This window comes from Aquarana catesbeiana, linkage group LG03, assembly GCF_042186555.1.
Source record: "Aquarana catesbeiana isolate 2022-GZ linkage group LG03, ASM4218655v1, whole genome shotgun sequence".
Classification (NCBI taxonomy): domain Eukaryota; kingdom Metazoa; phylum Chordata; class Amphibia; order Anura; family Ranidae; genus Aquarana; species Aquarana catesbeiana.
In genome coordinates, this window is record NC_133326.1 from 318710745 (window position 1) to 318723559 (window position 12815).

Sequence of the window (12815 nt, forward strand, 5' to 3'; positions counted from 1 at the left end):
CTGCATTCTTCTCTCCTTATCTGTCCCCCTCTGTACTCCCCCTTTGTTCCTCTCTCCTTATCTGTCCCCTCCGTTCTCCCCCTCCGTTCCTCCGTCCTCCCCCTCCTTCCTTTGTGTATGGATAGAGTCAGCTGACTCTGTCCATTCACAAAACTGAAACTGAAACATTGTAATCTCCTGTGATTACGATGTGTCAGTTTATGAATGGAGAGGAGCCGCTGTCTTCTCTCCATTCATTCTCAGTGCAGCTGACGCTGCAGAGAATGGGACTGGGGAATCTCTATCCTCGCTCTTTCTCTGTCTCAAGGGGGAGGTATCAGAGGTCTGTTAAGACCCCTGATATCTCACCAAAGCCCCCCAAAAGGGCTGATTAAAAAAAACAAAAAAAAAACAATAAAGAATAAAAAAATATTATTGTAAAAAATAAAAATTGTAAAAAAAAAAACAAAAAAAAACACACACACATACAACGTTCACCCCCCCCCCCCCAAAAAAAAATAGCAAAAAAAAAACTGTCACATGACATTAAAAAAAAAGTATCGGTAATCGGCGAGTACTTGAAAAAAAGTATCGGTACTTGTACTCGGTCCTAAAAAAGTGGTATCGGGACAACCCTAGTATATACTCAAGTATAAGTCGTTCCGAGTATAAGTCGAGGCCCTAATTTACGACAAACAAATGGAAAAAACGTATTGCCCCGAGTATAAGACGAGGGTGAGAAATGCACAGCTACTGTAAGTGGAAAAGAGGGTTAACAATGCCCATTTGCAGCATCACTGTGCCCATTTGCATGCCTCACTGTGCCCATTTGCAGCCATAGGTCCCCTGAACTTCAAACTCGGTAGTTAAGGGTTCCTAGATGCCCCCTAGCTGCAGCCAAAATTTGGGGTCTCTGAACCCAAAGGGTCCCGAAATGACATTGCTGCAGATGGACACAGTCGACCAAATTTGGGGCCTCGTATCTCGGGGCCACTTAGTGCTAAGAACCCCAAATTTGGTGTGCAAACCCAGTGGAACTAGCACCATAAAATTTCCAAAGCTGGGGTTTCTAGCACCAAGTGGCGCCGAGATACAGGGCCCCAAAAATCGGTTCAGAAAATGTCAAGCACTTTTCTGCAGCAGAGAATGACATTTTCCGAACCGGCTTTGGGGCCCCAGCTTTGGATACATTGTGATACCAGTTCCATTGGGTTTGCACACCAAATTTGGGGTTCCTAGCAAAGTCGGTTCAGAAAATGAAATTTTTTGCTGCAGAAAAGTGCTTGACTCGAGTATAAGTCGAGGGGGGCACTTTCAGCACAAAAAAATGTGCTGAAAAACTTGACTTATACTCGAGTATATACAGTAAATCCAATTGAGAATCTTGAAAATTGCTGTTCACAGATGCTCTCCATCCAATCTGACAGAACTTGAGCTATTTTGCAAAGAAGAACGGGCAAAAATTTCACTCTTTAGATGTGCAAAGCTGGTAGAGACATCCCCAAAAAGACTTGCAGCTCTAATTGCAACGAAAGGTGGTTCTACAAAGTATTGACTTAGGGGGCTGAATACAAATGCATGCCACACTTTTCAAATATTTATTTGAAAAAAAAATTGAAAACCATTTATCACTTTCTTTCCACTTCACAATTATGTGCTACTTTGTGTTGGTCCATCATATAAAATCCCAATAAATTACATTTAAAGCGGGGTTCCACCCAAATTTTGAACAATATCTGTATGTATTCTCTTCCTTGCCTAGATGCTGACATGCCGTTTAAAAAAATTTAAATCGCCGTAATTACCTTTTATTTTTCTATTCTTCTTTGCACTTCCTGGTTCTCCTCCCGTGGGAGTAGGCGTGTTTCTAGCCTCTCCCAGACTCCTGGGAGCTAGTCTCAGGCTTCCCAGGAAGCCACTGAGCATGTGCGGGAATGAGCGGTGAATGCTGGGAGCACAGCATTCACCACATCCAGGAAATAAATGCTTGTGGGCTTCAAATGCCGACAATGAAGATGGAAACCGCCTGCAGTGAATAATATAAGTTATTCTTTCCGACGAAATCTGACAAAGGCGGACATATTACACACAATATGTGAGTATGTAATGCTGAGAAGAAAAGTTTGTGAATGAACTCAAAAAAAAAAACAAAAAACGATAGATAGGTGGACCCCCGCTTTAAGTTTTTGGTTGTATCATGACAAAATGTGGAAAATTTCAAGGGGTATGAATACTTTTTCAGGGCACTGTAAATGCACAAGTCCTTGGTCTAGAGTTTACCTTGGGCCCTTTATAAATATTTAGACTATACTATTAAGCCACAGTGCTTCTATTTTTTTTTTTATTGTAAAATTTCACTTTATTCTATATAAAAAAAAAAACAATACAAGCACACATAAAGGGACAAAGACATTTTTGGGGACCCTGTCTTCCTAGGTCCAGGAAAAGCTGGTTCCCCTTCACTGCCTATAGATACACTCTGATCTCGGACACCAGGTGAGATTGAAGTAATGGTAGTGTGCTAGAATATACAGTGGATGGCCAAAGGAACAGGGACATTTTATACCAGCCCTCCAGTTCCACAAAAATCCATGTAAAGGAGTGGCTCTTTAGGAATAGCATACATATTAGCGCAAACCATTCAAAATGTTAAATCATGGAGCTTAAATAGATTCATATTTGACATATGGGTCTATTTATAAGACCTTACACAGGGGCGGACTGATAACTCATGGGGCAATAGGAGATTATGGGGCCCCCAGGCAATCAGAGATTATGGGGCCACACAGTATACATACACACAGTATACAATCACACAGTATACACATACATGCACACACAGTATACACAGACAGATGTAAAAAAAACACAGATTTATACCTACTGTCCCTTGTTTTACTGAGGCTGGCAACCCTGATGGGGCCCCCTAGTGGCCCAGTGCCCGAGTGGCTCAATGGTCAGTCCGCCCCTGACCTTACACCGAAGATTCTCACAGTTTTCACCCATGATTCATACACTTCTAATTGAATTGAATTGGAAGCAATAGTGTGCATCCTGGGTAAAAGTTGAGTAACGTTTGGGTGAAAACATACACCGATCAGCCATAACATTATGACCACTGACAGGTAAAGTGAATGACATTGATTATCTTGTTTCAATGGCATCTGAAAGTGGGTGGGATATACAGTATTAGGCAGCAAGTGAACATACTGTCCCTGAAGTTGAGGTATTGAAAGCAGAAAAAATGGGCAAGCATAAGAATTTGGGCAACTTTGACATGGGCCAAATTGTAATGGGTAGAGGACTGGGTCAGAGCAACTTCAAAACTAAAGCTCTTGTGCGATATTTCCGGTCTGCAGTGGTCAGGACCTACCAAAAGTGGTCCATGGAAGAAAAACCAATAAAACGGCGAGAGTCATGGGCAGCCAAGGCTCATTGATGCTTGTGGGGAGCAAAGGCTGGCTCATGTAGTCCGATTCAATAGAAGTGCTATTAGCTCTAATTACTGAAAAAGTTAATGCTGGTTCTGATAAAAAGGTGTCAGAAAACAGAGCATCGCAGTTTGTTGCATATAGGGCTGTGTAGCTGCAGAGCGGTCAGGATGCCCAAGCTGAGAGTGCTTCTAATAGGCATGTGAATATCAGAACTGGACCACAAACAAATGGAAGAAGGTGGCCTGGTCTGATGAATTCAGTAATGGTTTCAGGAACATAACAATAGGTTTGAGGTGTTGATTTGGCCTCAGTGGTGTCACTAGGGTTGGTATCACTTGGTGCAGTAAAACATGGTGTCTCCCCCTTTCCGCTAGCCTGTCATGGGGGTTGGGGGGAGGGATGAGAGATTGGAATAGGAAGGAGAAAGAGATGGTGGAGATGGAAAAGGAGAGAAATGTAAGAAGGGGAAAAAGGGAGGGTAAAAGTGGTGAGGTGGTGAGAGATAGAGGGGATGAGACAGTGTGAAAGGGGTGAGAGAAAGAGGGTGAGAGAGAGAGAGGGGGTGAGAGAGAGAGAGGGTGAGAGAGAGGGAGGGTGAGGGAGAGGGGGTGAGAGAGAAAGGGGGGTGAGAGACAGAGAGAGGGGGTGGGAGAGGGGGTGTGAGAGAGAAGAGTGAGAGAGAGGGGGTGAGAGAGAGAGAGTGGGTGAGTGATAGAGAGGGAAATGAGAGAGAGGGGGTGAGAAAAGGGAGGGTGGGAGAGGGAGTGAGAGAGGGGTTGTGAGAGAGAGGGGGGTGAGAAAGAGGGGGGATGATAGAGAGAAGAGGGTGGAAGAGAGGGGTGAGAGAGAGGGTGGTGAGAGAGGGGGTGAGAGAGAGGAGTTGGGAGAGGGGGGTGAGAGAAAGTGGGGTGAGAGAGGGGAGTGAGAGAGAGGGGGTAAGAAAAGTGAGGGTGGGAGAGGGGGTGAGAGAGGAAGGGGAGTGAGAGAGAGGAGGGTGATAGAAAAAGAGGGGGTGAGAGAGAGAGGTGGGGTTAAGAGAGAGGGGGTGGGAGAGAGAGAGAGAGGTGAGAAAGAGGGGGGATGATAGAGAGAGGAGGGTGGGAGAGGGGGTGAGTGATACGGGTGCAAAAGAGAAGGGGTTGAGAGGGTGGAGAGAGAGGGGGTGAAAGAGAGAGAAAGGGTTGAAAGAGGGCGGTGAGAGAGAAAGGGGGAGACAGGAGGGGGAGAGAATGGGGCTACCCTATCCCCCCATACTACACCAGGAAGCTTCCCCCATCCCCCCCCCTCCCAAAAAAAACTACACCGCAAGATCACCCCCTAAAGTTTTATACTGTAATCTGTATAATTATATCAGCAGGGTTCCCTGATAACTACATCAGCCATGGTGAAGGAGTCGGTGTCCAGTCATGCCGCCTAGTATTGTGGACTCTTACCTCCTGCAGCCCACTGGCTCCATCACCAGCTGTGTGTAGTGAGGCATGATCACAGCCCGGAACTTCGACCCGCTTTGCACCATAAGTGAACTACTTCCAGGATCGGAGGCTGCCATCGCCGTCTCCTTCTTCGCTCTCCTCACAGTTAGCGGATGGTCAGTCCGCCCCTGGTGTCACCCCTCTAGCGGGTGTCACCCAGGTGTGATCTGCACCCCCATAGCAACGCACTGCTTGGACTCCAAATTCTCCAGATCTCAATCCAATCAAGCATCTGAGGGATGTGCTGGAAAAACGAATCCAATCCATGGAGGCCCCACCTTGCAACTTATAGAACTTATAGGTGCTGCTACAGACAACTTGGTGCCCGATACCACAGCATACCTTCAGAGGTCTAGTGGAGTCCATGCCTTGTTGGGTTATGGTGGGTGGTCATAATGTTATGCCTGATCTGTGTATATAAATAGACCCTTTAGTGTGTTATGTATGTGTCTTGAAGTAATGTTTTTGTTTCATTACAGCTACACTTGATGGTATGGGACCTCCTTCAGCATAAGTTTTGGCAGTTTTGTAAAGTTTTCATCAGCATATGCAAAAATGATGAATGCAGTGCAGATAAGGAAAAATTAGATGCCATATTTCTTCGGTAAGTTGTTGGACTGAAGCTATGATGGACGTGGTAGTATTCCTCTCCAAAGAGGGGCTAATGTATCAAAACTGGGAGAAATAGTAGACCTAATGGCCAAGCAACCATATTCTTTGTTTTAATTTCCTATTGAACAAAAACCTCAATGATTACTATGGATTGCAGTATGTTTATTCCAGTTTTCTGCATTCCACTCAAGACAAATTATCCCTACACACTTTTATACCATTTGCAGCAGAAACACATGCCAGCGACAGCTCAGAATAGACATTGTAATTCCCATTGCTTATGACAGGTTGGAAACAAAGTCTGATTACAGAAATTCCTATTAAAAGCATAGTCAGTGAATTCACCTACAGTATCTCACCCCTAAGTAAAAATGTCCAAATTGGGCCCAAAGTGTCAGTATTTTGTGTGGTCACCATTATTTTCCAGCACTGCCTTAACCATCTTGGGCACGGAGTTCACCAGAGCTTTACAGGTTACCACTGGAGTTCTCTTCCACTCCTCCATGATGACATCACAGAGCTGGTGGATGCTAGAGACCTTCCATTTAAGGATGCCCCACAGATGCTCAATAGGGTTTAGGTCTGGAGACATGCTTGGCCAGTCCATCACCTTTACCCTCAGCTTCTTTAGCAAGGCAGTGGTCTTCTTGGAGGTGTGTTTGAGGTCGTTATCGTGTTGGAATACTGCCCTGTGGCCCAGTCTCTGAAGGGAGGGGATCATGCTCTACTTCAGTATGTCACCGTACATGTTAGCATTCATGGTCCCCTCAATGAACTGTAGCTCCCCAGTGCCGGCAGCACTCATACAGCCCCAGACCATGGCACTCCCATCACCATGCTTGACTGGTAGGCAAGACACACTTGTCTTTTTACTCCTCACCTGGTTGCCCCCACACACGCTTGACACCATCTGAACCAAATAAGTTTATCTTGGTTCCATCAGACCACAGGACATGGTTCCAGTAATCCATATCCTTAATCTGCTTGTCTTCAGCAAACAGTTTGCAGGCTTTTTTGTGCATCATCTTTAGAAGAGGCTTCCTTCTGGGACAACAGCCATGCAGACCAATTCGATGCAGTATGCAGCATATGGTCTGAGCACTGACAGGCTGACCCCCCACCCCTTCAACCTCTGCAGCAATGCTGGCAGCACTCATACGTCTATTTCCCAAAGACAACCTCTGGATATGACGCTGAGAACATGTACTCAGCTTCTTTGGTTAACCATGGCGAGGCCTGATCTGAGTGGAACCTGTCCTGTTAAACCGCTGTATGGTCTTGGCCACCGTGCTGCAGCTCAATTTCAGGATCTTGGCAATCTTCTTATAGCCTAGGCCGTCTTTATGTAGAGCAACAATTCTTTTTTTTTTTTTTTTCAGATCCTCTCTTCTGAAAAAGTTCTTTGACATAAGGTGCTATGTTCAACTTCCAGTGACCAGTATGAGAGTGTAAGAGCGATAACACCAAATTTAATACACCTGCACCCCATTCACACCTGAGACCTTGTAACACTAACGAGTCACATGACACCGGGGAGGAAAAATGGCTAATTGGGCCCAATTTGGACATTTTCACTTGGGGGTGTACTCACTTTTGTTGCCAGCGGTTTAGACATTGTTGGATGTTTGTTTAGTTATTTTGAGGGGACAGCAAATTTACACTGTTTTATACAAGCTGTACACTCACTACTTTACATTGTAGCAAATTGTAATTTCTTCAGTGTTGTCACATGAAAAGATATAATAAATAAAATGTGAGGGGTGTACTCACTTTTGTGAGATACTGTACCTTCTATTGTGCCTTTCATACCACAACCCATTATACACTATGCAAACCAAGCTCATCGCTCCTAAGTCCTAAGGGGCACATGTTCCACTAAATAGGAGCCCAAGCTTTTCTTATAGGAAGGGTATTTGTGGATGTCAGAACACGGAGTTATTTTTCATTAAGTATTAAACTGGATTTTTAAAGCACCTGACTGGAAAGTTGGATGATGGCCCATGAGCAGGAATTTGCATCTAGAATGTTTGATACATGTATTAGGAATTGTTTGTAGCTTGGCTAAGACATCAGTTACTTTTTTGGCATTAATATAATTGCACTTTTGATTTTGAGCCACTAGAGGTTGCTGTTGTTTAACAGTAATATTTTGTACATTTTATGGATAACACTTTCAAGTGAAAAACACATTAACATTTTCACTCACTAGAATAGAGGTTCCTATGCCTAGTACAGACGATGAGAAAATTGGACGCAAAATACCGCTTTCAAAGCGATCATACAATAATCTGATCGTTAGTACACAACTTTCTGTTCTGATCACGTCAGTTCATGCGAAATTATCCGAAGGGACAAACATTCAAATTTTTCTCACTACTTCTTACTATATTTGTTTTAATTGGTACAGTATTTTTCCGAAAAAAAAGAAACTACAGAATACAATACAATACTGTACAATACAATGCACTACATCACTTATGAAGTTGTATTCTGTCATACGTCAGCATCTGTCAGTGCTCCATGGAAAAGTTTCAACTACTAGCAGTAGTAGTGAATTTGCGTAGAGTTAAAATGGTTTTGTTTAACCACTTGTCTACAGGGCACTTTTACCCCTTCCTTCCCAGGCCAATTTTTAGCTTTCAGCGCTGTCACACTTTGAAGGACAATTGTGCGATCATGCAACACTGTACCCAAACAAATTTTTTATCGTTTTTTTGAGACAGATAGAGCTTTCTTTTGGTGGTATTTAATCACCACTGGGTTTTTTATTTTTTAGTAAATGAAAAAAGACCGAAAATTTTGAAAAAAAAAAAAGTTTTTCTTAGTTTCTGTTATAAAAGTTTGTAAATAAGTAATTTTTCTTCGTTACTGATGAGGCTGCACTGATGGGCACTGATTGAACTCATAGGTGGCAATGATATGCTGCACTGATAGGCATCATTGATATTCACTGACAGACAGCACTGATGGGCACTGATGGGGCTGCGCTGATAACCAGGATCAGTGTAGATGTCCTCTGTGTGGATTGCCGATAACTATCAAATCCTGTTTACACTGCGATCGGCTGTGATTGGACACAGCTGGTCACACGGTAAAGAGCAGCTATGATTGGCTTTTTACCCTGATCTGTGATCAGCTCTGTCCAGAGGACATAGCAAGTTCATATCACTGGCGATTCGTGTTGCAGGGGGCGTGGGGAAAGAGCGATCACAGGAGGTTGTAATATAACGCCCTCCCGGCAAAGTGCGACAGCGCTGTAGCCGTCATTCAGCTATAGCGCGGTCGTGAAAAGATTAATTTGCACAAGATTGTTGTATTTAATCTTTGGAACGAATGGCCATTACTTTGCTTGAAAAGGGGTGAGTTTTTTTGGTAAGTTTGTTCACTTTATATAAACCTTGTTTATGTCATACTGTATATGTATGAGGCAACCACATTTCAATAAAATACAGTATATACTGTATATTCATTGCACACAAACTTGAGTTTATGCAAATATTTCTGGGGAGGGGGTCCATGGATTTCATCAGATTCTTAAGAGTCTTTAAATCAAAAAAGTTAAGAACCACTGTACTAGAGGTTGCTGCAGTTTAGGCTCCTTTCACACTTGTAAGACAACAAAGTTGTGCGACTTGCATTGCATCTTTGATGATACTTTTGGTGTGACTTTGATCTGACTTTACATTCTCTGTACCAAAGTCACATCAAAAGCCCTTTCATGCCTAAACCTATTTCTGACATTTGTTGCTTACAAGTTAAAATCCATATTTTTTGCTAGAAAATTACTTAGAACCCCCAAAAATGATATATATTTTCTTAGCAGAGAATCTAGAGAATAAAATGGTGATCGTTGCAATATTTTATGTCACACTGTATTTGCACAGCAGTCTTTCAAACGCAATTTTTTAGGAAAAAAAAGACACTTTCATGAATTGAAAAAAAACAGTAAAGTCAGCCCAATTTTTTGTATAATGTGAAAGATGAAGTTACGCCAAGTAAATAGATATCCAACATGTCATGCTTTGAAATTGCGCACACTCGTGGAATGGCAAAAAAACAACGATACCTAAAAATCTCCATAGGCGGGGCTTTAAAAAAAAAATAACGATTACCAGGTTAGCGTTACAGAGGAGGTCTAGTGCTAGAATTATTGCTCTCGCTCTGACACCTCACATGTGTGATTTGAACACCGTTTTCTTTGCTGCGTGAGCTTGCGGGGATGCCAAAAATGGCGATTCTGAATACTGTACTTTTTTTTTAAAAGGGCGCCAATGGCAGCCGAGTAAACCAGAAGTCACAATTTGACGTCGCTTCCGTGTTTACACAAAGCAGACTGGAACAAAGCCATTTTCAGCTTCCTTCCGGTCTCACTCTAGCCGGCGGAAGTGCTGGATCATGAATCGGGTTTCCCGGTGGGTCGGGAGGCCCAGGAAGAGCGGCGGAAGGCGGCGGGAAGCGGTCGTCCACTCCCGCTCCTCCGTGATAACAGCCGAGCCGATTTTAGCTGCATCGTTTGTTATCTCTGAAGAGCTGACTTCCCGCTCTAAAAAACGGTACCTGAATGATGCATGCATCATCCCGGTATAACCCCTTAAAGCCGAGGCCGCATATGTGCGTACGGTTGACGCTAAAGTCAGACCAAAGTAGTGCAGGAACCTTTTCTGAAGTCGCAGAGACTTCTGTAGTATCAGTAGGAACGGCTCTAATAGAAATACATTGAATTTCACATGTCCTGCGACTTGGGGTCTCACAAGTCAGATCCCAAGTTGCATAAGTGTAAAAGGAGCCTTAGTTGTATTATTCCCTTTTATTATTATTATTATTAATATTATCAATACTATTACTATAGGATGAACTGTGTTCTTCTACCAGAAGAGCTGGAGGCCCTATGGTACAGCTTGCCAATCACTTATCCTGTTCAATCAGTTTCTTTGAGAAAGTTTTTCTCATATTTCACGAACATGAAAAAGCCAAAGGACTGTGGTAAGTTATGTCTTTTTTCTTATGCCATGTATTAAACTATAGTAACATAACATGCCATGTAGTAAAATATAGCCAAAAAATCAAATTCACACTATTTTCTGAATGTCATCTGGATTTCTTGTTTTAAATCAGAGTTCATACATATGTTTGAATTTTTTTGTTTTGAGCAGGAAACACTTAAGCAATCTGGACTTTGAAACCGTATGGGGGATGGGAAAAAGATTAAAGTAACACAAAAGATGAATGGAGTTTGACCTCTGCTCATCAGAAAGTTAGAAATACTTTTCTAGAAAAATACAATTTAATACACTGAAATCCTACAGGCCTGGCATGTGTGTGTCAGAAGTTGAAGCATCCGCTATAAGTTTAAAGCTCAAAGAAGCTTCTGTTTTTTATGAGCTGTCCTACAGATTTTTTCCTACTTGCAAGAAAAAATTATATAGAGCCAATTTGTCAAAGTATACACTGCTCAACCAGAATATTATGACCACTCATTTAAAGAGGAAATAAACCTTCCTGTATTCTTTGTACCTATAGGTAAGCCTAGAATCAGGCTTACCTATAGGTACTGTAAATATCTCCTAAACGTGCGCCGTTCACGATATATTTACTGTATACTGCGCTGATGATGTCATCGGCGCATGTGCTCTGAAGGAACGGCCGGCCACCCATGCTATTTCTTCAGGAGCTTGTGCCATGACCAGCGGCTCCCGCATGCATGCGCAGGGGTGACATCACGCAGCTCTGGACAGTCACACAGCCAGAGTCTGCGGCCCCGGAAAGAAGATGGGCGAAGATGAATGCGGCCTCCAACAGGGACGACGCAGGCTTTGTTTGCAGTGAAGTGTCACATAATGTGCTAGTATGCGATGCATACTAGCACATTATGGCTTTACTTTGCAGGGAAGAAAAAAACAAAAAAACATACAGTGGTTTACTTCCTCTTTAATATTGAGAAGGTCCCCTTTTGCCACCAAAACGGCCCGACCTGTTGAGGCTTAGACTCCATTAAACCTCTGAAGGTATGCTGTGGTATCTGGCACCAAGCCGTCAGTAGCAGATCCTTAAAGCGGTTTTATACCCCGCTTGCACATTTTTACCTACAGGTAAGCCTTTAGTAAGGCTTACCTGTAGGTAAAATGAATTTCTCTTAAACCTGTACGGTTTAGGACAGGGATATGCAATTAGCGGACCTCCAGCTGTTACAGAACTACAAGTCTCATGAGGCATAGCAAGACTCTGACAGCCACACGCATGACACCCAGAGACAGAGGCATGATGGGACTTGTAGTTTTTAAACAGCTGGAGGTCCACTAATTGCATATCCCTGGTTTAGGAGATATTCACCTTTCATGCAACCGCTGAAGTCAGCGGTAGATGCGCTCTGAAGGTCTGGTGGATGCTGCCGGAATATCAGAGCTCCTGGAAAGAGGACTCCCGTGCGCATGCCCGGGAGTGATGTCATCACGGCTCTGGCCACTCAGAGGCAAAATGTCAGCTCCATCAGCAATGACCGGGGGCGGTGCGGGAGCTTTTTTTTTTTTTACTAGGGCATACATCCACTTTAAAGGAAAAGTCCAGCCTGAGCTCGTTTGGCTGAGCTTCTCCTATGGATCACAGAAGTGCAATTCATTTTGCACTCCTGTAACCCGTTTAAAGCAGAGAGCGGGCTGAAATGTGCTCTCTACTGACGTCACCAAGATGAGTCGAGGCACCACATCATGGCGACTCTGGGAGGCTCGCTCCGCCCCCTCCACAGCTCAGCGCTCCAGTGAGCGAGGAGGGAGAAGAGCAGAGAGCTGTGGCTGACAGTCTACAGCTCTCTGCTCACGGAGCTCTGAAATCCGAGTGATTGGCAATGTTCGTTCGGTTTTCAATGCAGAGGCAGCATCGGACCCAACCTGCATCCACCTAGGTAAGTATGATTCTAAAATAAAAAAGAAACCCATACTTTTAAGGCTCCATGCACACTAGTGTTTTGTTAAGCTCCTAGAAGCTAAACAGTGTTATCCTATGTGTCCATGCACACTACTCTAGGCTATTAGCGTTTTTTGAGCTTCAGCGTCTAGGAGCAGAAAAAAAATAGTTTTTGTAGAGTTTCTTTGAGCGTTTTTCCAGCAGAAACGTTGCTAAATGCTCCTAAATGCTACTAATAGAGGTTTTTTAGCTTTCTTTTTCCTTTTACTGCAAAAAACCCTAATAAAACACTAATGCTCCTAAACCACTGCTAAAACGCTTTTTTTATTTCCTTATACTGCAAAAACACTGCTAAAATGCTACTACAAAAAGCTATTACCAGCATTTTTTAATCTTAAAAAAAAAAAAAAAACGCTAG

General features: G+C 43.3%; 1 protein-coding gene across 3 annotated transcripts in view; it reads left to right on the top strand.

The window, feature by feature from the left end:
- Window positions 1-12815, top strand: part of LOC141132219 (uncharacterized) — a 62111-nt gene that overhangs the window by 44877 nt on the left and 4419 nt on the right. For 2 of the 3 annotated variants that reach the window (XM_073620385.1, XM_073620386.1), the window contains exons 4-5: window positions 5365-5489; window positions 10347-10480. In XM_073620385.1, the coding sequence (XP_073476486.1) occupies window positions 5365-5489; window positions 10347-10480 (259 nt within the window). The remainder of the gene's footprint in view (window positions 1-5364; window positions 5490-10346; window positions 10481-12815) is intronic. The other variant, XM_073620388.1, reaches the window with a different exon arrangement.